Source organism: Phascolarctos cinereus, unplaced genomic scaffold (genome assembly GCF_003287225.1).
Source record: "Phascolarctos cinereus isolate Bilbo 61053 unplaced genomic scaffold, phaCin_HiC Scaffold_2;HRSCAF=192, whole genome shotgun sequence".
Taxonomy (NCBI): domain Eukaryota; kingdom Metazoa; phylum Chordata; class Mammalia; order Diprotodontia; family Phascolarctidae; genus Phascolarctos; species Phascolarctos cinereus.
Genome location: NW_027555625.1, coordinates 300,164,816 through 300,188,653, shown reverse-complemented (window position 1 = coordinate 300,188,653; position 23,838 = coordinate 300,164,816). Strand labels below are relative to the sequence as shown.

The window sequence follows — 23,838 nt, the reverse complement described above, 5'->3', positions numbered from 1 at the left end:
GGACTGAGTGAGAGGAGGAGGAAGGACTCTGGCTTCTGAACCTACATAGTACGTAGCCTTTAAGGACAGAATGATGAGAACAACAGTGGAGAATTGGAAGGGACCTTAAGAGATCATCTGGTCCAAACCCCTTATTTTATAGAAAGGGAAACTGAGACTCAGAGAGGGTAAGTGATTTATCTAGAGTCCTATAAATATAAATTTAGTAGTAGATCTGTGATTCAGACTCAGGTCCTTTGTCTCCAAATCTAGTGTTCTTTTCACTATACCATGATTCTCAATTGTGGCATCATAATAATGAGGAAACTCCCATTTCTGTTTTCTTAATAGTTTACAAAAGTTCTAGTCTCACCACACCATAAAGTAGAGAGTAAAGGGACTGTTATCTCCAGATTAGAGAGGAGGAATATTTATGTCTAATTCTAATATTCTGTCTCCTCACTTTCTTTGTTCTAAGGCCCTCTCCAGTTCCAGTACTTTATGTTCTAAGTTTCCTTCCAACCCTAATATTGTATGGTCTGTGTTTGGACATTCCATGTTCTAAGGTCCTTCCCAACTTGAACATTCTGTAACTTTGTCTGTTGAGTGAAGTTCATCTAACAAAAAAGCCAGAGTCAAAATAGTAGACCAGTTCTAATGAGCTAATTGATCCAGCCCAAAGGAAGTTAGAAATCACTACCACACTTGACACCTATGCAAAAGCCTACTAGATAAATGATCCTCATCCAAGAGAATTTTTTTGTATATCCCCTCTCCCTCCCCAACCCCACCTTATTCCCCGTTCCCCTTCCAAGAAATGTCTTTTTTATTAATGGAGGGAAAGGTGGTGGTGGTATTGAAGTAGGTAGGGAAAGAGAAGAGTGATTGATTGACAGGACTCTAAAATTATTTGGAAACACATAGCATATCTTATATGTAGGACCCCCTTTGAGACTCCAGTAAATCTTAAGGAATTAAAAAAAAATAGAGATTTCTTAGCCTGACAGTCAAGACCCTCCACAATCCACAACCTGCCTTTCTAGCTTCATCTGATCCTTGCTCTCCTTCACAAACTGTGTTCTAGCCAAATGGGAGTATTTGCTATAAGATCAAAGAGCTGCAGAGGACCTTAGAAGTTACTCACTCCAACCCCTTAATTTTAGAGATGCTCAGAGACCTTGGCCAAGGTCACACAGGAGGCAGAGATTTGAACCCAGGTCCTCTGATCCCTTTTTCTTTGATCTAGCCTTTCCCAGATAGTTGTAGAGCTACTTGTTTAGAGTTCTCCTTTGCCTCTGTCATATAACACCTTATTTCATGCTTATTTGTGTATATTTATCTAATGAGCATTGATTGAATGAATCATAGAATTTGAAACTTGAAGGGACCTTAGAGATCATCTACTTTAGTGCCCCTTATTTTTTATTGTGTTGGGGTTTTTTTAATAAAGGCTTAAACGTAATAAGAGCAGACTTGCAGGACAATTGTTTCCTTCTGTTTGCTCTTTTATAATACAGTTTTATTGATGCCTTTTCTTTTTATGTCATAGTCATTTCCAGATATATTACTCCACCTCCAACCCCTACCCAGTGAACCTTCTCTTTGAACAAAGAAAAAGCTAAGCAAAAATAATAGCAATCTGTTCATTGTGTCTGACAATGCATTCAGTCTTCCATATCCATAGTCACCCACCTGTCCAAGGAAAATTTCCGTGCCCTCATTTTACAGATATGAAAAGATCTATAAAAGGAAAGTGACTTATCCAGGGTCAAAGAGTAGTAAATGACAGAGGTTTTTAGCCAGAGTTCTTTGATAAGGAACCCAGTGTTCTTTCTACAACAGCAGGCTCTGCCTCTGCTTTCCTTCTTTCCGTTCCCCCTCTTCCAGTTGTAAGGCAGAGACCATGTTGTTTTTCATCTTTGTATTCCCAGACCTAAGCATAGGGCCATGCTCATAGAATGTGTTTAAGAAATGTTGGTTGAATTGAATTGACTTCTTGAGAATTTAGCCTTTGAGATTAGCCATTTGCAAGAAGGCTGTTCAGCCACAGGCTTTCACATTCCTGACATAGTTGGCCTGTGACTGTGTTTCTGGCAAGGGCTGCTTTATTGTTAACTGACTTGGCAAAAAACAGTCACTCTGAAAACCTAACTTTCAATGTCTTTGCTCAAGGCGCCTTGTAGAACAACTCTTTCAATTTCCTTTTTTTTTTTTTTTGCCAGTTCCACCCAGCACCGGAATCTGGCAGTTTCCCTGACTCTGCAACCATTGCACCATCGCACCATCTCTTGCAAAATCAGTGGTCTTAGTGAAGCAAAGAGCTGTGGTAGTGATTGTTGGGAGTGTGATATTGTGTGAAAGAATGATGACTGTGGAGTCATAGGGCCTGAGTTCAAATCCCACTCACATACTTACTGCTTGTGTGACCTTGGACAAAGCCCTTGGCCTTCCTGTGCCTTAATTATTGGGGAAAAAAAAAAGGAAGCTAGATGCTTCTGAAGACATTGCCAGTTCTAGATCTATGATTTTGGGGTCAGGGCCTTGGAGCCCAATACCACAGTTTGCCTAGCTATTCCCTAAATGATGAATGGAATGTTTATTTTTTACCAGCCAGCTGAGGACATGTTGAAAACAAAAGATACTTTAACAAAAAAAAAAGGTAAAAAGAAAATATTTCCTTATGCACACAGGGTGTATGTATGTGTGTGTGTGTATGCATGTGTATGTATGTGTGTATATGGGGGGTGTGGGAAGATGGAGTGTATTCTCCCACAAATTACTACCTGACCACTGGGAAGGACTCTCATGCAGAGAATATATGTGGCCCCAAAATATTCATGGTGGGTATATACGTAGGGAGCACACATGGCTCAAGTCATCTATACCTCTGATATTGCAAGTTTGTAGATATCACCCGGTGATGTAGCCATGCTATTCTTTATGGCTCTTTGCTAGGCTCTCTTTTGTATTGCCTCTGTTGGGCATCTCCACTAATTTTATGGTCACCAAGCTGCTCTCTGCTACCATCTGCTGGACTTCTCTGCTCCTGTCTGATGAGGTAGAAAGCTACTACACAGCCAGAGCAGCCAATAAGAGCCAGCAGAACATCCCAGGGTAAGGGAAGTCCAGTTTTACCTTTTTCGTATGGTGCTGATTTGAAGTTGTCCCAGACAGCTTTCTGACTTAGGATTAGGAATTTCCTTATACCTTCTGTTATATCCTTGATTATGAGCCTGTGTTCTCCACACCTGTTTTGGGAACTCTGCCCCCAAAAAACTGATAGGAGCTCTTCTGTTGTAGAGATGACGCTTATCTCACTCCCCAAATCCACTTTGATTGGCATGAAAATGAAGTTAGATGTAGAGCACCTGGGCTATACTCCCTCCTTTATTATGTGTGTTTACTAGCAACAAAAGTGCTGTATTCTGGCCACAGAAAAATCTCTCTGTCTCACTTACAAACATTAAAGTGCTATCAAAATAGTTATTTTTAGCTCGTTGACAATAATTAATGATACCAACTTACCTTAGCTTCTTGGAATAATGTTTCTAGCTCCTTTCAGCATTTCTTTGTTGAAAATATTTTTCGTATCTTTAATTTTCTTTGTTCAACTGTGGACGCTTTCCAGTTCCCCACTTCAGTTCACCAATTTATTAAGTATCTCTAAATGCAAGACAGTGATGAAAAATGATATGGTCCCTGAGATTTCACTGGTGTAGATGCTTTTCCCATTGATGCAAATCACTGACTTTTTTTTTTTAGGCAGTTGGGGTTAAGTGACTTGCCCAGGGTCACACAGCTAGTAAGTGTCGAATGTTTCATCTGAACCCGGATTTGAACTCAGGTCCTCCTGACTTCAGGGCTGGTGCTGTATCCACTGCACCACCTAGCTGCCCCAATCACTGACTTTTCTAAACTTCAGTAGGTGGGCTTTGAATGTGTCTGTGGACCAATTCATCTTTGGGTTTTTTTTTTTTGGCTAGGCAGTGGGGTTAAGTGACTTGCCCAGGGTCACACAGCTAGTAAGTGTTATGTGTCTGAGGCCACATTTGAACTCAGCTCCTCCTGAATCCAGGGCCCGTGCTCTATTCACTGCGCCACCTAGCTTCCCCCCAATTCATCTTTGCAGCCAACTTAGTGATATAAGCCTCTTTATCCTTAGCAGGGCTTATCTTTGAATAACATTCTGTGTCACCTTGCTCATACTTGTAGACTTTCCAGCTTGGCTAGACCTGCTAGAGCTTGTACTATGTTGAAAAACATAGGGACCACAATAAAGTACGGGAAGAGAATTTTGGTAGAGGAGATCAGGTAGAAAAATGGGATGGGAGGGGCCAAACAGACAGGGAACACTTGTTTCTAAGAAAGGGAGGAATAACTTCCTAGCTGAGGCAGTAGGGGTTGGGGGGGGGACTTCAAGGAAGAGAAGGCACTTATAAGCAGGATCGTAAAATTAGAGCTGAAAGGGACTTTAGGTATTAGTCCATTCCCTTTATTTTATTCACGAAGAAACTGAGGCCCAAAGAAGGGAAGTGACCTATCCAAGATCACATAGGCAATAGGTAAAAGATCAGAGATTTGAACCCAGTTTTCTAATCCCAAATCTATTTCATTTTCAACTACATAATGCCAAAATGTGGAGATGAGGAGCGCATTCCAGCCCTGGATGTAGGTCTGTGCTAATACACAATGTTCAGAAGAAAGTACTCAAAGATATGGCTGGAAAAGTAGATTGCAGCCAGGCTAGGGAGGTAGATTTTATCCTGTAGATAATTGGGATCCAGTGAAGGTGCTGGAGCAGAGAAGTGACATGATTAGACTTGTGCAGAAGGAAGATAACCTTGGCAGCTTCTAAAGGAGAGGTTGAAGGGGGACCAGCTATACCCAGTTCATGAGTTGGTTACAGTAACCTAGGTGACAGCTAAAGAGGAGCTAAATTGCATTGTAACTATGTTGGAAGGGGATTGGTATTTAACAAATTATGTGTAGTAATAATTATTGACTAGGGATTAGACTTGTTGATTCTCCTATTGACCATATGGTTTAAAAGGAATTCATAAGATTCGTTATATCCAGCAGATGACATCTGGCTGAATTTCAACTCTTGGAGATTTGTGTTCTTGACTTTTTCCCTTTGTACTTAATCAAACATAACTTGCATTTCACAGACATTTTATGTTATTTTCTCAGCAGCCTCCATTTATAGGAAGAAAGGGAGGAGGGAAGGCAGGTTGGAGTGGTAGCAATCAGCCTGGTAGAGTGGAAAGACCTTTCTTTCTGGACCTCAGTTTCTTTTATAAAATAAGGAGATTGGATTCTGTAATTCTGTGACTAAGTGATCTTGAGATGCCTTCCAGCACTAATATTCAGGGTTCCAAGATCCTTTTTGGCTTAAATATTTAGTTGTTTGTTTGTTTTTTCACTAAGTGAGGGTATGTGGCTTATATAAGGCTCGCTTGTAGGAAACCAAAGGCAGGGTAAGTTCCGTTCTGGGTCTCATTCCCCAGAATGAAGGTACTCACTCACCTCTTTTAAAACACTGGGACCCGGAGATCACAGTATCATAGATTTAGAGCTGGAAGGAATCTTAGAAGTCATTTGGTCTAATCTCTTCATTTTATGGATGAGTAACCTGAGCCCAGGGCACGAATGAATGAGTGAGTGAAAAAGCATTTATTAAGTGTTTACTGTGTGCCTGGTATAGTAGTATGTGCTATAGAGCTTAAATGACTCGCCCAAGGTCATATGAGTAGCAAGTGGCCAGGATGGGATTCCTCTGTTCCCCTCCTGTCCCCTATCCCCCCATAACTCCAGTCATGTTGGCTTCCCCATTTTTGGAGAACTAGAACCATGTTCCATTTTACTTTGGTCTGGTTTTATGAGGCCCTGCCTGTGTGATAAGAAAAGCAGTCTTTGTGGTAGTATTGTCCTCCTGGGGTTTAATGTACGGCTCCTGGTGCCCTGACATGCAGAGGAATTCAGTCTTTTCCAAAGAGCCCTTTGTTAGCCTGCGGTTAAGCCATGAATGCTGAGTGGGTCCTGTGGTGGAGGTGCCCCTGCATCATGATTGCTCTCAATAGTGGTGCCAGGGCCTCACGCTGGAGCTTCAGTGCCTACCTTGTGTGGCACTGCCAGTGATTTCCAGATATAGGTGGAGTTTCCATTCAAGAACTGACTCAGAATCTTACTCTCCTGAGGGTGAATAGGCAGCAGGCCTGGGGCTGCGTAGGAAGGCCCCACCCTTTATGAAATCTTCCCCAGGGTAAGGATCCCCAGAAGAGGTGAGGAAGAAGTGGGTAGCAAAGCAAATGCTTTTTCTGGTGATGGAATAAGTAAAAGTAGCAGTGGGGAAGTCATGGGAAAAGCCTGAGGTTAGGGGTCAGGAGACCCTGCCACTGACTCATCATGTGAACCTTGGGCACACTTCCCATTTCTAGGACTTAGTTTCTCAATCCATAAAATCATAGAGTTAGACTTAAATAATGTCCTAGGGCCTTTACAGGTCTAATTATCTATATTTTAACATTTAAGGACAACCCATCTTTCCAAATTAATTTTACTTTACTTCATGTGTACCAAATTCCAGCCACTTACAATTCCCCACTCATGACCTTCCACATCCTTTGTACAAGACTGGTCCCCCATGCCTGGAAATGTTCTTTCCCCTTTGTCCCTGGGAACATTTACTCCCTTGAAGTCTCAGTTCAAATACCACAACCTGCAGGAGGCCTTTTCTGGTTTTCCCCACCAAAAACCAAAATTACTTTGTACTGATTTTGGGTATGTTTTATATTTATTTATGTACATGGGGTTTCCTGCCAGTAGCATATAAGCTTCTTGAGGGGGGAGACCATTTAATTCTTGGTTTTGCACTCAAAATACTGGCCACAGTGCCTGGCACATAGGAAACACAGGTCCCTTCCGTCATTGACTTTCTGTGGGCAGAAGGGATGGAGGCCTTTTAGCAAGAGAGCAATATGTTCATTTGGGGGATTCCTACAGTAGCATGTCCAGGACGAATTAGAGGGGCAGGGACTGGAAGCCGGGAGAAAGTTATAATAAATGATTTGAGAAATAATTAGGTAGGGCCTTCTCTAGGCTGGTGACTGTAGAGAGGAGATGGATATTAATATGTAGGAGGCAGGCTATGACAACTGACTAGGTCTAGGGAGAGGGAAGAATCAGAGACATTGCTCCAGTGTTGAGGCCGGGTAAGTGAATGGAAGGATTTTTCTGGTTCATGGAAGTTGATTATTACATCAATCAGAGATTTTAAGTCTTTCCAGGTTGTTTGTTTTGTTTTTTTTTTAACAATGTTGTTAGGGTATAAATCATTCTTTTGGTTGTGGTTACTTCATTCTGCATCAGTTACAAGTCTTCTCAGGTTTCTCCGAAACTTCTCCCTTCATTATTTCTAACAGTATGGTAGTATTCTATAATATTAATATGCCATAATTTGTTTAACGATTTTCCAGTTGATGGGCTTGACTTTGTCTATATGTTACAAGCTTTTTTTGTTCTGGTTTTTGTGTTTTTAAGGGAGGGGCAGGGCTGAGAAGCCAAGAAAATAAGTGGTTGTTAAATGAAAAAATACTAATTAAGAAAAAAGGAACTTAAACCCATTGCTAACCCCTTGGGGCTTTATTTATGTTCTTTTTCTTTCTCTCTAGCCCACCCTTTTTGTACTGATTGGCATGATACCATGGAAGGACATCACAGCCATGCACATCATCTTGGGGATCAGACCAGCAGCCTGTGCCATATGCCAGGAACAGAGTATCAGCCTGACCCCCAGGTAAGTATAATGGACTTCTCTGGGAGGGTTGGTGGGGGAAAGGAGGCTTCCTTTTTAAGGAAATTTTCTAAACCACATCATTACAGCCATCTCTTCACTAAGCCACATTGCCTCTTTTCTTAGGGAACCACTTTCTTTTAAGTGAACACAAAGTAGTATTTGCTCTATCCCAGGCCCCACCCTCTGTACCTCCAGTGATTTCACAGACCAGGATGATGAGATGAGTGAAGACTGCCCTTTTGAGGACTTGTTGACAGAACTAGGGATATTTGGCCTGGAGAAGACTTAGTAGGTACATGATACCTGCCTTCCAGTATTTGAAAGTCTGAAAGTCATGTGGATGAGGGATTAGTCTTATTTTGCTTGGCCCCAGAGAGTGGAACGAGGAGTGATCAGAGGATGCTGCAGAGAAGCAGATTTCAGCTCAGTAGAAGGAAAAATTTACTAACGATTAGAGCTGTTCAAAAGCGGAATGGGTTACTTTCAATAGAAGTCTTCCATCAGGAGCTGAATGAACACTGGTCAGCAGTACTGGAGCCATGATTCTTCTGCCAGAATGGGCTGTATGAGGTGGTCTCTAATGTTTCTTCCAAAGACCTGCATTAACCACTCCTTCTCCCTCACTCAAAAAAAACAAACAAACCTGTCAGGGTAAGATAACACCTTTAGAGGGTTTTTTATGTTTCCTAAGGAATCACATTGGAAAAGAGAAAGACTGGGAGTAGAGAGCTCAAGTAGTTCAGGTGATGAGGATCTGGATGAGGATGGTGGTGTTGTGTATAGAAAGAAGGGAGCAATTTGAGAGATTTTGTTGAAGCTATAAGATTGGGTTTGTGGGGTGATGGAGAGGGAAGTCAGGGATGACTCCAAGGTCATAAACCTGGCGGAGTAGGAGGCTAGTGATGAGACATAGGGACATTTGGAGGAAGGGCAGGTATTAGGGAGGAGGGACTGGGGGAGAGTGATGAAGATAGCCAGTTTTGTTTAGGACGTGTTGAAGTTGAGATGCTCATGGGGTGTCCAGGAGAAGATGTGTAGCAGGTGAGATGAGAGTTCAAGGCTGAATTTATGGGCTGGGAGCCGTCTGCTTAGTGATGATGAGCTCACTGAGGGAGAGCATAGAGAGGAAAAGATGTAGGTATGGCTCATGGCTCTGTTACTTAACTAGCTAGCTGTGTGGATTTGCACAAACAACTCCTTTTGCTGAGCCTTAAATTCCATCCTCCCCACCCCCCACCCCTCTGATCAGAGAAGTAGAGGTCATAACATTTGTCCTAAAATTATTGCAACACAGAGATTTTATGATGATGACCCAATGAGTTAATAGAACGGAAAATGCTTGGTGGCCATAAATTCAATTCAATAAATGTGTATTAAGTGCCTACTATGTGCAAGGCACTGTGCTCAGGGGTGGGGATATTGAAAAAAATGCATTCTCTGCTTTTGAGGAACTTATATCTACTGAGGGTGGAATAGGACATGGGCATAAATAATTATAATTCAGAGTAGATTGTGATGGGTAAAGGAGTGATACAGGCAAAATTTGAGGAAGGTTGATGGCACACTTTCAGCTGAAAGATTGAGGTATGATTTTGTGTATGTATGATGCCTGCTGTGAGCCTTGAAGGAAAAGGATTTCAACAGGCAGAGGTGAGGAAGGTGTGCTGAATGTGAGCTGCCCTCATCTCTATGGCATGACTCTATACAGGCAAATCTCATTTTATTGTGCTTTGCTTTATTGTGCTTTGCAAATATTGTGGTTTTTTTTTTTTTAACAAATTGAAGGTTTGTGGCAATCCTGCATTGAGAGCAGGTCTATCAGTGCCATTTTTCCAGCAGTAGGTGCTCACATCATGCCTCTGCTTTACATTTTAGGAACATATTTTCTAAGTCCTCCTGTCATGGATGTTTATTTCCCTTAAATAATTAGTATTAATGCAGTTTTCTAGGTTTATCTTTCATTAGTTTGGTTTCTTCTCCATTCCCTGACCCTGAATCCCCTTTTCTCCCTCCCATCTATTAAGTGGGAGACCATGTCCTACCTAGAAAACAGCTGCATAGAACAGTGCTTATCTTTATTCTGTGCTAGCAGAGTAATAGTTTGTTTGCAGTTTCAGGAAGATCCCCACTTGATAGATCTGTGGACCATATAGAAAGTGGTGAGTATTCAAGGCTCAGCTCAGAGATCACTTCCTCTGTGAAGCCTTCCCCGAATCCCTCCAGTTGTTAGTATTCTTTCCCACTTCATGAGTAAATATTTATTCTAAGTATATAAAGTATTTAACTTATTTATAAGTAAATCAGAATAAAATATCTTTGCTGTTGAGTCATTTTTCATTTGTGTCTGACTCTTCATAACCCTGTGTGGGGTTTTCTTGGCAAAGATACTGGAGTGGTTTGACATTTCCTTTTCCAGCTCATTTTACAGATGAGAAACTGAGGCAAAAATAGTTGTCTTGTCCAAGGTCACATAGCTAGTGTCTGAGGTCAGATTTGAACTCATGAAGAAGAGTCTTCCTGATTCTAAGCTCCCACACTCTACCCACCTTGTGTTCCTCCCTCATCTTGTGTCCCCAGTACCTAACATAGTACATGCACCTAGGTGCTTAATAATTGTTGAATTGAAATGTTGGTTTGAACAACAAAGCTATTGAAAGATAATATAATCATAGACTGTTTGACCTAGAGGAGACCTTCTTATTAATGTCTTAATAATAAGACTACTAAGAAGGTCTCTTAAGGCCATAAGAGAATTTCTTAAGAACTCTTGGTCTTAAGAAATAAGACCTTATTCCTCAGGATATGGAATGTAAGAGCTGGATATAACCTGAGAGCAGAGAATAAAGTTAGAAGGGGCCATGAAGAATGTTAGAACCTTGCTTATAGAATATGAGAGGTGAAAGTCACCTTAGAACATAGAATGTTAGACCTAGGCAGAATTTTATCATATAGAGTATCATAACACAGAACATAGAGTGTTAGAGCTAGAAGGGACCTTAAAATATGCTGGAGGCAGGAGAGACCTAAGGTGTTATCGAATCCATCCTCCTCATTTCATAGAGTAGAAAATAGGTCCAGAGAGAGGTTGTGTAAGTTGCTCAAGGCCACTTACTTGGTTAGCAGCAGAATAGGGACTGACACTCTAGTATCTTGACTTGTAGTTCAGGGTCCTTTCCACCATGCTTTATTTTCCATATTCCGCCTTCCCACTGCTGGCTGAAGGAGGGTAGAAAAGAAGTCTTATTTTAAGGAGGAAGCCAGGTAACCAGAACTCAAGAAAGATGTGACTCTCTTGGACACCTCTTGGGCAGTCCCTTGCTTACTGACTACCCTGGTGGTTTTCCTGCATTCTCTGCAAATGGTGCCTCCTCCGGTAATGCACCAATTTGTCATATTAAGTCATTCAATAATAATTGAATCCCCTTGATTAATCTCCTAGAATTAGCCAGTTGCATTTTGAGCAATTAGGGTTAATTACTGCCTCATTTGGCAGGAGAGAGCCCCTGTAATTATTTCATGAACAAGATGAGGAAGTGTTCTGCTGCCACAGATACATTTGTGGCATCTTGTAGCACATGTTAGAATCAGTAATGCCATAGTTAAGTGTAATTAGTAACTATTACTCTGTGTGTTCGCCTGTTACCCAGGCTCTGTGCTGCTGTGTTTCTCCATGTGGCTATTATTGGGTGAAAATTTCTCCAGGCCTGCCAGCATCTGTCCAGAGTTTAGTAATGAGTTCTGAGAGCAGGGCATTTTTTTTTCCTGGGGGCAATCCAGGGTAGGAATGGGAAGGGAAGGTAGTCACATGTTTGTTTTCTGCCTTGTATAAAGCCCCACTGTTTAAAAAAAAAAACCCAAAACAAAACTGTTGAGGCATCACGAAATCAAACAATGTTAGAACTAGAAGGGATGATAGAATCATAGGTTGTTAGAGCTAGGATGGACCTTAGACAAATAACATTAGAAGTCAGCCAATTCAGCTGCCTCATTTTCCAGATGAGGAAACTGAGTCCCTTCACATTCACTCAGCTAGTAATTGACAGTGCCAGGATTAGAACATTACACAGTAGAATACTGATGAATTAGGGGAAATGATACCTATATTGGTAGTTTTTCATTCGGTTCTGGGAGTGTTCTTTTCTCTGCACCATACTGCCTTCACGAGACATTGATAGTGCTCAGAGAATTTAGTGTGATCTGAATTTTAAGAACTTTGATTTTTGACAAATCAAGAGGCAGCCTCATATGGTGCAAAGAGCACAGACCTTGGACTGAATCAGAAAAATGGGTCCCTAACTATGATGTTTACTAGTTGTGTTATCATGGGGGAATTTCTTTAGCTTTCTGGGCCTCAGTTTCTTTATGTGTTAAATGGGGATGATAATTCCTAGAGTAGCTATCCTATTGTGCTGTTATGAGGAAAGTGCTTTGTAAACCATAAAGCTCAATGGAAACAGGGACTGCTGTATTTGTAAAGTTGATCTGGGCAGCACATAGAGTGAGGGGTTTTTGGTGGACACAAACCCATTTACAAAGATAAGACTTTGTAATCTGTTAAGGATTTCCGCTTCTATAAAATGTGATATGTCTTTGAAGGTGAAATTAGTTTACAGTAAATGTCATTCTGATGAAATATGCATTTTAAAATCAGAGAAACAGTTGCCTTAAGATTAATGATGCATTGCAAATATCAGGAAAAAAGATCTCCATCCAGCGTAAAGATAATTAAAATTCAGGTCAGAAGTCTGACTTAGTCAGGCTAAATTTTTTAATGAGATTTCAGAAAACTAATTGGGCGAGTATATTATTTTCTTTTAAAATTTTATGTTATGCTCCTTCAAAAACTGAAAAGGTACTTATTCGTAACTACAGGTTATCGTGATTCAAGGATTTTTAACTCCGATGAATCTACTCTAGGGGTACATGTGTCTTTAGTCCAAACTGATTGGAGAATGGACTTTTCAGCAGTGCAAGATGATGGGGAATCCTTGAGTCCTTTTCTTACCCCAAGGCCAAAGAAGAGGTCCCCCAGAATCTGTCCCTAATTTGCCCAGGGAAGTCACAGAATGCTAATACTAGAGAAGACCTTTGAATAAATAAAGCTATAAGTGAAAGGGACTTTAGAACCCAGAATGTTAGAAAATAGAACATAGAATGTTAGAGTTGGAAGGGAGCCTTAGATTGTAGATAATTAGAGCATAAAACATAGAGTGGCAGAGCTAAAAGGATTGTCAGAAGTCATCTACTGTAAACCTCCCTCCCAGTGTAGGAGCCCCTTCTGAGGCATTGTTATAAGATGTAGCTTCCCTGTTTCTGTGTTGACCATGTTGGTCTTCTGGTCAGAAGCCTGAGGGAGGAAATAGTGACTTCTCCCCCTGCTTAAACACATCCATTGAGCCAGTCTGTTGTTGCAAAGCTGGAAATGTTAAGACATTCTTCCTTATCCTCAGCTCAAATATGCCAACCTAAAGGTTGATTTCCCCTCAGTTTGTTTGAAGTTTGGCTACAGAGTTGATAACTAGAGGCAGAACCCATCAGCCTCTGAATCGGCAGATTCAACCAGAAATTGCCAATTTTCCTTTTCTCGTTTTAGAGGTTACGTAGAGCAGCATTGTGGGGTATGGAAGATATAAACTACAACATTAATTAATTCAGATTTCTTGTCTCTTTTCCCACCAATCTGACCATAGTGGGCTCAGATCCATAGGAAGTTTCATGTTATAGAATCATACAGCTTTAAAGGTGTAAGGGATGTTAGTGGTTAATTAGTATAGTCCTTGACTATTGGATTAATCCTCTGTATAACATCTTGGTCACCTTTCTCTTTCTTTCTTTCTTTCTTTCTTTCTTTCTTTCTTTCTTTCTTTCTTTCTTTCTTTCTTTCTTTCTTTCTTTCTTTCTTTCTCTTCTCTCTCTCTCTCTCTCTCTTCTCTCTTCTCTTCTCTTTCTTTCTTTCTTTCTTTCTTTCTTTCTTTCTTTCTTTCTTTTCTTTCTTTCTTTTTCTTTCTTCTCATAATTTCTCCTAGGAAAATAGTTGCTGCTTTTTCTATCTTTGCTGCTCACTCATCCTCTCCATCTCTGTAGCCCATGCAGCTGTCTGAACCAGAGCCAGGACAAAGGGTTACTTCAGTGACTGATGGAAAGTATTGGGCAGCATAAAGTCTTGCAATTAGGTTTGTTAGGAAAAAAAAAACAACAAAAACCCCAAACCAAAAATGTCCAAATAAATACAAGGAAGGGGCTGTCTTACATCCTTGTAATTGTATCCTCAGCATTTATCACATTGCCTAGCATATAGTAAGAGCTTAATAAATGCTTTTTTCCTTCATTCTTATGTAGTGAATTCTCCTTCACTGAAGAGGATTAGGGAGAGTTTGGGTGGTATCTAAGGTCCATTTTAAGCATTTAATCCCATGATTCTGGGACTGCCTGAATGGGGGAAAGTCCCTGTTTTTAAAGCCAGAACAGTAATGTTTTCTTTTTCACTCTTGAACCTCTGAGTCTCTTAAGATCATAAAGCTAGAGCCTGCAGGGACATCAGAGATCATCTAATTCAGCTCTCTCATTTTACAGATAAGGAAGACCTATCTGAGATGACACTGAAAGTAGTAGAATTGGAATTCAGACGCAGGTCCTATAACTCAGGTTCAGTGTCTGGTTAATGTCTTTGAACAAACACTCACCATTCTTTTCTGTGTAAAGGGCAGCTAGGTGGCACAGTGGATAGAGTGCTGGCCTGGAGTCAGGAAGACTCATCTTCCTGAGTTTAAATCCGGCCTCAGACACTTCCTGGCTGTGAGACCTTGGGCAAGTCACTTAACCCTGTTTGCCTCAGTGTCTTCATCTATAAAATGAACTAGAGAAGGAAGTAGCAAACCACTCCAGTATCTTTGCTTGGAAAACCCCAAATGGGATCATGAAGAGGAGTTGGACGTGACTGAAAATGACTGAACAGCAGCAACAAGGGTATGCCAGTCTTTAAAGTGCACTCATTCTCTATTAGCTATTCAAAGGATACTACTCTGGCTTGGCTGTGTGGGGAAACAGTTGTCCTTCCTTTTTATTTAGTAATTTGAAATCTCTGAGAAGGGATGTTTAATTGGCTGAATACCACTGAGTAAACAGATAATTTCATGAGGAGAGAAGTATATAATTCTTCGGACTTGCAAGTGTATGGACTTTCAGAGAAATCTCTAGCTTAGTATAAAAATATAAATCCATCAATGTGACTTTTCTAAATTCCAAAATACACTTCTTAACAGTAACAGCAGAGACTCATGAGCACTTTTGCAAATGTGATGGAATGACATTACAAATCGATATCTGTTCTGGGCCCAGCTGTGGCTACTGGAGAAGAGCTGAAAGAAACATCTTGCCTCCAGCTGTTGCTTTTTGGCCTACCAAGAAGGGAAAGCACTCAAAGGAGAGATTGAGCATAAGACCTGTGCATCCTTAAATCTTGCCAACTACTTCCAGTCTAATCAGGTCTTGTATCTTCCTTCCCCCCCCCCCCCACAAATCTCTGTGTTGTGCTCCTCAGCACTCTCTCTGGTAGGCCAGGTCTGGTAAGCCAGGTTTGAGAGTGAAACAGAATGAGACAGTCATAGACCATCTAACAGTTAACAAAAAAGTTTACTTAGCCTTAGCAGAGAAAGGGAATGTTCAGCAAGCATGTAGCATTGATTTAGTGAAGCATGGCTTCCCTACCTTTGTGGTGACCATGTTGCTCTTCTGGTTAGAAGCCTGAGGGAGGAGCTAGTGACTTCCCATTCACCAGCTTTTTGTACTGAAGTCACCAGGAAGCTATGTCAGGGGCCTGAAGGTCCCCTGAGCTAATTAAGTCCTTTAAGAAAAAAATTAGCCTAGCACTCCAGGTCCACATTTGTTCTATGGAGTTTGAATTCCGTTAAAGGGCTACACACTTGAAGACCTAGAGGGCCACATGTGGCCTCAGGTTCCCCACCCCTGGCCTAACCTAATGATAGATATTGATCTTATCACAGCTCCTGAGGTAATACCATACTTTCTGTATTAGAAACTCTATGGCAGACCTGAGAACCATTGGAGAGTGCTCTTCATTTTAAGGGGATAAATCAATTTTGCATGAAGGGTATTATTAATGGCAGAAAGCTGCCTCTTCAATCCAGTTAGCTGATTTACTGCCTTCTTCCTTCCCAAATGTTCTAGCCAGAATTGAATGGGAGAGAGATGCCTTTCTCCTACTGTTACCACTTTTTATGGGTTCTAAAATCTCCTCCTGTTCAAAAAATTTTGTGTTCTGTATTTTAACATTCTAAGTTCTAAGCGCCCTTTAAATTTTAGAGGATGTGTTTCAGCTCTAAAGTCTACTCTCCTATCGTTCATGCAGGTAGGACTCTTCTGAAATCCATGGCTAATTTGGAGACTAGCACATTCTATTCTGATGGATTATGGAAGGTAGCATGAACGTTGATGCCTGACAGACGTTCCTGTTTTCTGATCTTGCTCTGAATATTACATTCCTCCATCTTGCCTTGCCTGTTATGAGGCAGGATTGCTTCAGTTAGTTCAGATTGGTTGAGATAAGTAATGCAAATCTGGGTCATTGCATATGTAAATATGCAGCTGTAGTCTTGAAGGGTTCCAGAATGTGTCAGTCTCTGAAGTGTCTAGAAACCCTCTGGGGTTAACTCCAGAAAGGGGTTGGGAGTGGGGTTGGCTGCTTGCTGACAGCTGGAATCATCGAGGCTTACACCCCTACACCTAGCCTGCCCTACATAATTCCACAATTTGTGGATAGTGTGGTATAGTTGGAAATAACTGAACTTAGAGTCAGAAAACTTGCAAGATCTTACATCCTATACTGCTATTTATAGCTTTAGACAGATCACTCACCTCTCTGGGTCTTTATTTAAACACTTCTCTAATAAAAGGTTCTCTAATATCCCACATAGTCCCAAATCTATTGATCTTTTAACATCTTGAAACATTAATCTCTTGATAGCCTGACAGTGTTACTCAATTTTTTTGGTTGTGGGTCATCTTAGATCAGATGATCACAGATTTAGGGCTGAAAAGGGACCTTAGAAGCCATCAAAACCAACCATTTCATTTTACAGCTGAGGAATTGGAGGCCCAGAGAGGTTAACGGTGTCTTGCCCCAGGTCACACAAGCAATAAGTGACAGAGTCAAGATCTAGACACATGTTGTCTCCAGATCCCATCCATTTTCTACTGTGTACCATACTATCTACCAACCTCGGCACATCCAGCATCTGGACACCAAGATGGCGTTTGGGTGTGGAAGAGTCATGTCTTAGAATGGCCTACAATAGGAAAGTGATACAAAATAGCATTCATAGGATTAGATGGAGTTTGGAGGTGTCAGAGATCTTAAAGGTCATCTACTCCTGTCCCATAATTTTACAGGGAAGAAAATGGGGCCCAGAAAAGTGACTTTCCCCAAGGTTGCAAGCCACACCATATCTGTCTTCTTCTGGAGTGCAATCCTGCATTCTGTATGAAGCTATTGGGTGTGATTGAATAGTTCTGAATACCAGCTCTGCCTGTGCTTTGTATCTTTGAATAAGTCAGAAATCTTGGAGCAGGAAGAGACCTTAAAAGGCATCTAGTTCACCCCCTCCTTGAAGAGGAACAGCCCTGACAGGTGGGCTACTCACTCCTGACTGGGAGGTGGAAGATTCAGGATACAGAATGAGACATACTCTTTTTTGGACATGGACAACATGGGAGTTTGTTCTGCTTGATTAGACAGATCTGTTTCAAGGTTGTTGCTTTTGTTTTAAATTGGGAGGGGGGAGAAAATAAAAGCTTGTTATTTGAAAAATAAAATAAAGGGGAAAAAGGCAAGGCAGTGGGAGAGGTTGGGGAATCCCTCTAGTGATGAGCAAATTGCTATAAGATATAGTGTGCTTTAGTGGAAAGATCACTGGCCTAGATTTCAGAAGACCTGGTTTCAAGTCCTAGGTCTGTCACTCATTGCTGTGTGATCTTGGGCAGTACTTAGACTCAAAGAAACATTGGGGGGATTTCGAATCCTTGTGCACTTTTAGACTCTCAGAATCTCCAGTTTGAGAGGGGACCTCATATGTTATCTAGTCCAACCTATCAAGTGAACTGGAGGGCAGTAGAATAATAAATGGCATAATAACAGCTAGCATTTACAGAGGTCTGTAAAGCACTTTACACAGATTATCTCATTTGATCCTCACAACAGCCTGGTGAGCTAGGTACTGAGGCTGAGAAATCACACAGCTAGGAAATGATTGAGTCTGGATTTGAATTCAAGTCTTTGGGATTCCAAGGCTAGCCCTCCACCCACTGTGCCACCAAGCAGCCAGGAACAGTTGTGAATTTCCATTTTGGGGTTTGTTGTTTTATATGTTTGCTGATTCATTTAATGTTTTTTAAGCACCTTCTATTGTGAGACAGCACGGTATAATGGAAAAAATATTAGAACCCAGAGGACGTGGGTTCACATCTTGGCTCCATGTGACCTTGGGCAAGACATTTTAACTCCCTAGGCTTCATTTCTCCTTCAGTTTCCCCATCTATAAAATGAGGAGTTTAGATAGATGTCCCTGAGCGCTGCCATAAACCCTGTGCTAGGTACTGGGGGAGACAGAGTTCAAATAAAACACAGTCCTCAGCTTTAAAGGGCATAAGGATATATGCCCCCAAATCTTATATAATAACCTTGCAGAAATTATAAGGTGATTTGTAAACCTTAAATTGGGGGCAACTAGGTGGCACAGTGAACAGAGTTCTGGGCCTGGACTCAGGAAGACTTTTCTTCCCAGGTTCACGTCGCTTAACCCTGTTGGCCTCAGTTTCCTTATCTGTGAAATGACCTGGAGAAGGAAATGGCAAACCACTCCAGTGTCTTTACCAAGAAAACCCCAAATGGGGTCACAGAGAGTCGGACACGACTGAAATGACAGAATGACAACAAAACCTTAAATCACTTTATGAAAATATGAATTAGCATACTGCATAATCAGGTGTAATTAGTGTGTAAGAGAAGTACAGAGTAGTGTTTTAGATCAGAGGAGGGTTAGTAGTAACTGACATTTATGTAAGGAAGATTGGACCTTACAACAACCCTGTGAGACAAGTACTAGAAGATTATTATCCCCATTTTATAGAGGTAAAAACTGAGAGACTTTGAGAGGTTAAATGAATTGCCCAGGATCACACAACTAATATCTTGAGGTAGAATTTGAACCTGGGTCTTTCTTATGCCAAATCTCGCACTTCCACTGTGACATTTTGCCTTTGAGGGAGTCAACAAAAAAGTCTACACCATTAAGCTTTAAAGAGAAATTTGAGACCTAGGTAATTTCTCACTTCCCCTGGACTAACCTTTCCATATAAATGCCAATTTTAAGTTAACCCTATTCTATAAACCTCTGTGTCAGTTAAAATTCTTATCTTGGGCCTCCTGCCATGAATTATAAAAATCAGTTTTGTGGAGCTGTGTAATCAGTGATGTTTAGGAAGCCAATTCTTTCTCTCTCTCTCTCCAAAAGATAAAAGTTGAGCTAACCTTGACTTTGAAGTATTGAAAATAATTACCGGGAGTGTCACTTTATTTGAAGATGCTCTTCGTGGGCACTTTAGCTGAGAGAGCTTATGAAGAAGACAATGGCCTGAAGTTAAATTCACAACTCCACGCCTCTCTTCATTACAACACTGTGACAGAATCCTCTGACACAGTGACATTTTTGCCTTGGCTGGAATTGATAATTATCTGTATGCATATCCCATCAGGGTGTGTTCTTTTCTGGTTGTATTTGGACTTTGAACATCCACTTAGAGAATCACACAAAGAGCTAATATGTGGACATACCTTGGAAGTGGGGCCACAGAAACCTTTTTATGGAAAGGGCTGGGGGCAAGGAATTCTGGGGGAAATGATACTGGTGAGCATTTCTGTCTATTATAATGATAATTTTCGTGTATCATAGGACTCTAGAATTTGGAATAATAGCTTCATCTTCCTTTTACAAGGCTACCAATTAGAATTTCCTAAGAATAATAGAATCATAGAATAGAGAAGCACAAACTGTTTTTTCAAAAGATAGAGGAAGCGATGAGGAAAAATTGCTTTTCTGAGCTTGATTCTCATCTGTAAAGAGGAACTGGTTGCTTAAGTAAAAATTATAGGAACCTTGAGGGAAGTGACCATTACATTGTGGAATTTGTGACAGAGAAGGAGAAGAAAACTAAATGTAGTCTGAATTGTATCCTTTATTTTGAAAGAGTAGATTTCTAATGGTTCAGAAAAAGGATAGATATGATCTCATGCACCAGAATTCTCTAGAAGCCAGCTTAAGTGGATGTGAAGTCTTAAGAATGAAATTTTGAAAAGGGGGAAATGCCTAAAGAAACCAGTGCAGCAGTACAAGGAACTTATTGACCAACTTAGATTTTGAAAAGATGTGTCTAAAACATAGAAACAAAGACAGGTAACAATGGATGAAGGCATGCTATGGCCTTACAATAGTAGTATCAGGAATGCTGCTGCTCAGGATGAACTGAGGCTGGAAAGAAAAACTAAGGACAAAAAAACAGAGTTTGGTTTTTTTAAAGGTATTTGAAGAAAAGAGGACTAAAGAAAGTGTAAGATTGCTGCTCAGTATATATTTAATAGTGATAATTGATGATTGGCTAGAAGACAGTTTTTCAACTTTTTTCCCTTTTTTCTTTTCTTTTTTTTTGCTCCTATTTTCTCTTCCAAGGAGAATGATCTTTGGACTAGAAAGGACAAAATAAAATTAGTGATTTGAAATCCAAGAGAGGTAGAGAAATTGTAGGAGAGCCTGCCCTTGAAGGATTCAGGTCATCAGGCTCAGGTGAGTTACATTCCTGATTACTAAAAAGGACTGGTAGCTGTGATTGCTTAACCACCATCTTTGAATGATGGAAAATGAAAGGTGCAACAGGACTGGCGAAGGGGAAATACTATCTCAATTTTCAAAAAAGAGAAGAGAATCTAATTTTAAAACTATATACCAGTGAGCTTGACTTTTGATTATTGGCAAAATATTAGAATATATCATCAAAGGGATGGTTAATGAGCCTGTAGAAAAGGACCTGTGCTAACCAAAAGCCAGCATGGTTTCAATATAGGTCATATCAGAATAACATAATTTCCTTTTTTTTTTTTTTACAAGAATGACTAGACTGATAGGGCCAGTAACATGTTAAGTTCTTCAAAGGTAAGAACATTATCTATTTTGTCTTTGTAGTTCTAATGCCTTGTACTTAATAATTATTTCTTTAACAAATATTTGTTGAATTATATTGAATTCAGCCCCTTAAATATATTTGCCTAGACTTTCATAAAATGTCTGACAAAGTCTGTTGTTTTCCTATTGTGGAAGCAATTTGAAAATGTGAGCCAGGTGACAGCGCATTTAAAAGCCTATTGAACTGGTTGAGTGGGTCTAGTGGTGGGGAACCTAGAAGCCATTTGATATTGATTATACATGTGAAATCATGCAAAACATATTTCCATATTAGCCATGTTGCAAAAGAAAACAGACCAAAAAAACCAAGAAAAATTTTTAAAAGTTAAAAAAAGTGTTCTCCAATCTGCATTCAGAATCCATCAGTTCTCTCTGTGGAGGTGGATAGCATTTTTCATCGTGGTTCCTTTGGAATTGTCTTGGATCATTGTATTGCTGAGAATAGCTGAGTCAGGGGTGGGGAACCTGTGGCCTTTTAGGTCCTTGGGTGCAGCTTTTTGATTGAGTCCAAGTTTTACAGAACAAATCCTTTTATCAGGAGGATTTGTTCTATGAAGTTTGGATTCCATCAAAGGGACCTAGAAGGTCACATGTGGCCTCAAGGCTGAAGGTTCCCCATCCCTGGTCTAGTCAGACTTCCCCGATTTAAAGATGAGGAAACTGAGGCCCAACTAGTAGCTGTGGGTGGGACTAGATAGCCACAGAGGTCCCTCATCCCATTCTGAACCTCTGATTTGTTCTGTGAGGTTTGGATTCCGTAAAAGGGCCACACTTGAGGACCTAGAGGGCCACATGGGGCCTCGAAGGCTGCAGGTTCATCACCCCTGGTGACTCACAGAGTAGGCATTAATCGTTCATTGTCAGCTTGGAAGGAGGCCTGTGGACCAGAATCCTGGGAATCTTTTTGCTTAGCGTTTTGATCGGTGACTTGTGACTTGGGTAAAGGAATAGATGGCATTTGTAGATGATGCAAAGCTGGAAGTGATGGCTGACATATTAAATGACAAGAGTCCAGATCCAAAAAGATCCCAACAATGTTGAGCTGAATCTAGTAAGAAATTTAATACAGATAAATGTAAAGTCTTACATTTGGGTGGAAAATCAGCTCTTTATAAGCACAAGATTGGGGAGGCATAGCTAGGCTGCAATTTGCCTGAAAAAAGTCTGACCATTTTTAGTGTGCTATGAACTCAGCATGAGTCAGCATTGTGATGTGGCAGCCAAGAAGCGAACTTGACCTGCCACATTGAGAGGTATAGTGACGAGGACTAGGGAGGTGATAGTCTTATAGTCTGCCCTAGTCAGATCACATATAGAGTGTTATGTTCAGTTCTGAGAACTGCATTTTAGAGAAGACACTGATAATAAATTGGATAGTCCAGAATGGTAAAGGGTTTCAAGAGAGGTGGTACAAGGGATGGAGAACTGGACCTGGGATTCGGAAACTTCGGTTCAGATTTGGTCTCAGATGCTTAATTAGCTATAGCTGTGTGACCCTGGGAAAGTCACTTAACTGTTCTCTCTACCTCAGTCTCCTCATCTGTAAAATGGGGATAATTATAACACCTGCCTCCCAGGGTTGTTATGAGAATAAGATGAGTTAAAATTTGCAATTCACAAACCATTAAAGGGCTATATAAATGCCAGCAATTTATGTAGCTGTACGTACTTGTGTGGATGAAGAGCCTTCTTCTAACTTTGAAATGTGCCAACTTGGACAGTAGTGAGTTCCCTGTTATTGGAAATGTTCAGTCAGAAGATCTGGGGATGTTTAGCCCAGAACAACAGCAACAAAAAAGATTTGGAGAGGGAGGAATAAACATTGTTTTTAAGTTTTTGAAGAGCTGTTCTTTGGGAGAGAGATCAGATTTCTGCTGGGCTCCCAAGGACTGCCCTAGGAGCAGTGGATGGAAATTGAGGCAAATTTAGGATTGAGATGAGGAAAAATTTCCTAAAGATTGTGGCTATCCAAATGTGAAATGGGATACTTTGGAAGTCTTCCAGCAAAGGCTGGATGACTTCTTGCTGGACACGTAGAGGGGTTCTTTTTCAGCTCTGGGTCAGACTAGATAGCCAAAGGTCCTTCATCCCACTCTGAACCCCCATGGCTCAGAGAACAGTGTCACAGCTGGGAGGGACCTCAGAGCACAGAATGTCAGTACACAAGAACAGGGAATGTTTGAACTCGATGAGAGCCTCACTACCTACTTTGCAGGGTTGTTGTGAGGACCAGAAAAACGTGCTTCTGGGTAGCCCTGTGATGGAGAACAATGAACCCCTCCTTTTCCCTTCCAATTTTTGCAGCCTTTCTCTCTCGACCGAGGGCCCACACCTGTCAGGCTTATGTGGAGAGTGACGTTGGCCTCCTCCTGAGCGAATGAGTCACACAGACAGAATGACTGCCCGATGTGATGGAGTTGGGAATGTCTGTCGGGTTGGCTCACTCTTGTTCCGTTTTTTTCTTCTTTCTCAAACAGAGACACTTGACTTCATTTCCCTATCGCTGTACCTTAGCTGACTTCCAGATAGAAAAGAAGATAGGCCGAGGACAGTTCAGTGAAGTTTACAAAGCAACTTGTCTCTTGGACAGGAAAACTGTTGCTCTGAAGAAAGTCCAGGTAAACATTTTTAGGATGGATGCTTCTTTCTCCTCCTACCCACTGTCTCTCACCACATCAGCCACAAACAAGTATTTCCCATTAATATTATTCTGGGCTTCTCTATGTGCACGAAGAACCTCCCAACTTTGATTATCTATCACCTTGGACAGTAGTGAGTTCCTGTCATTGGAATTGTTCAGTCAGAGCCTTGACT

The 23,838-nt window shown here is 40.9% G+C and overlaps 1 protein-coding gene across 3 annotated transcripts in view; it reads left to right on the top strand.

Annotated features, from left to right (window-relative positions):
* Window positions 1-23,838, top strand: part of NEK6 (NIMA related kinase 6) — a 125,964-nt gene that overhangs the window by 36,805 nt on the left and 65,321 nt on the right. For all 3 annotated transcript variants that reach the window (XM_020967528.2, XM_020967527.2, XM_020967529.2), the window contains 2 exons: window positions 7,650-7,774; window positions 23,502-23,642. In XM_020967528.2, the coding sequence (XP_020823187.1) occupies window positions 7,682-7,774; window positions 23,502-23,642 (234 nt within the window). In that variant the 5' untranslated portion in view covers window positions 7,650-7,681. The remainder of the gene's footprint in view (window positions 1-7,649; window positions 7,775-23,501; window positions 23,643-23,838) is intronic.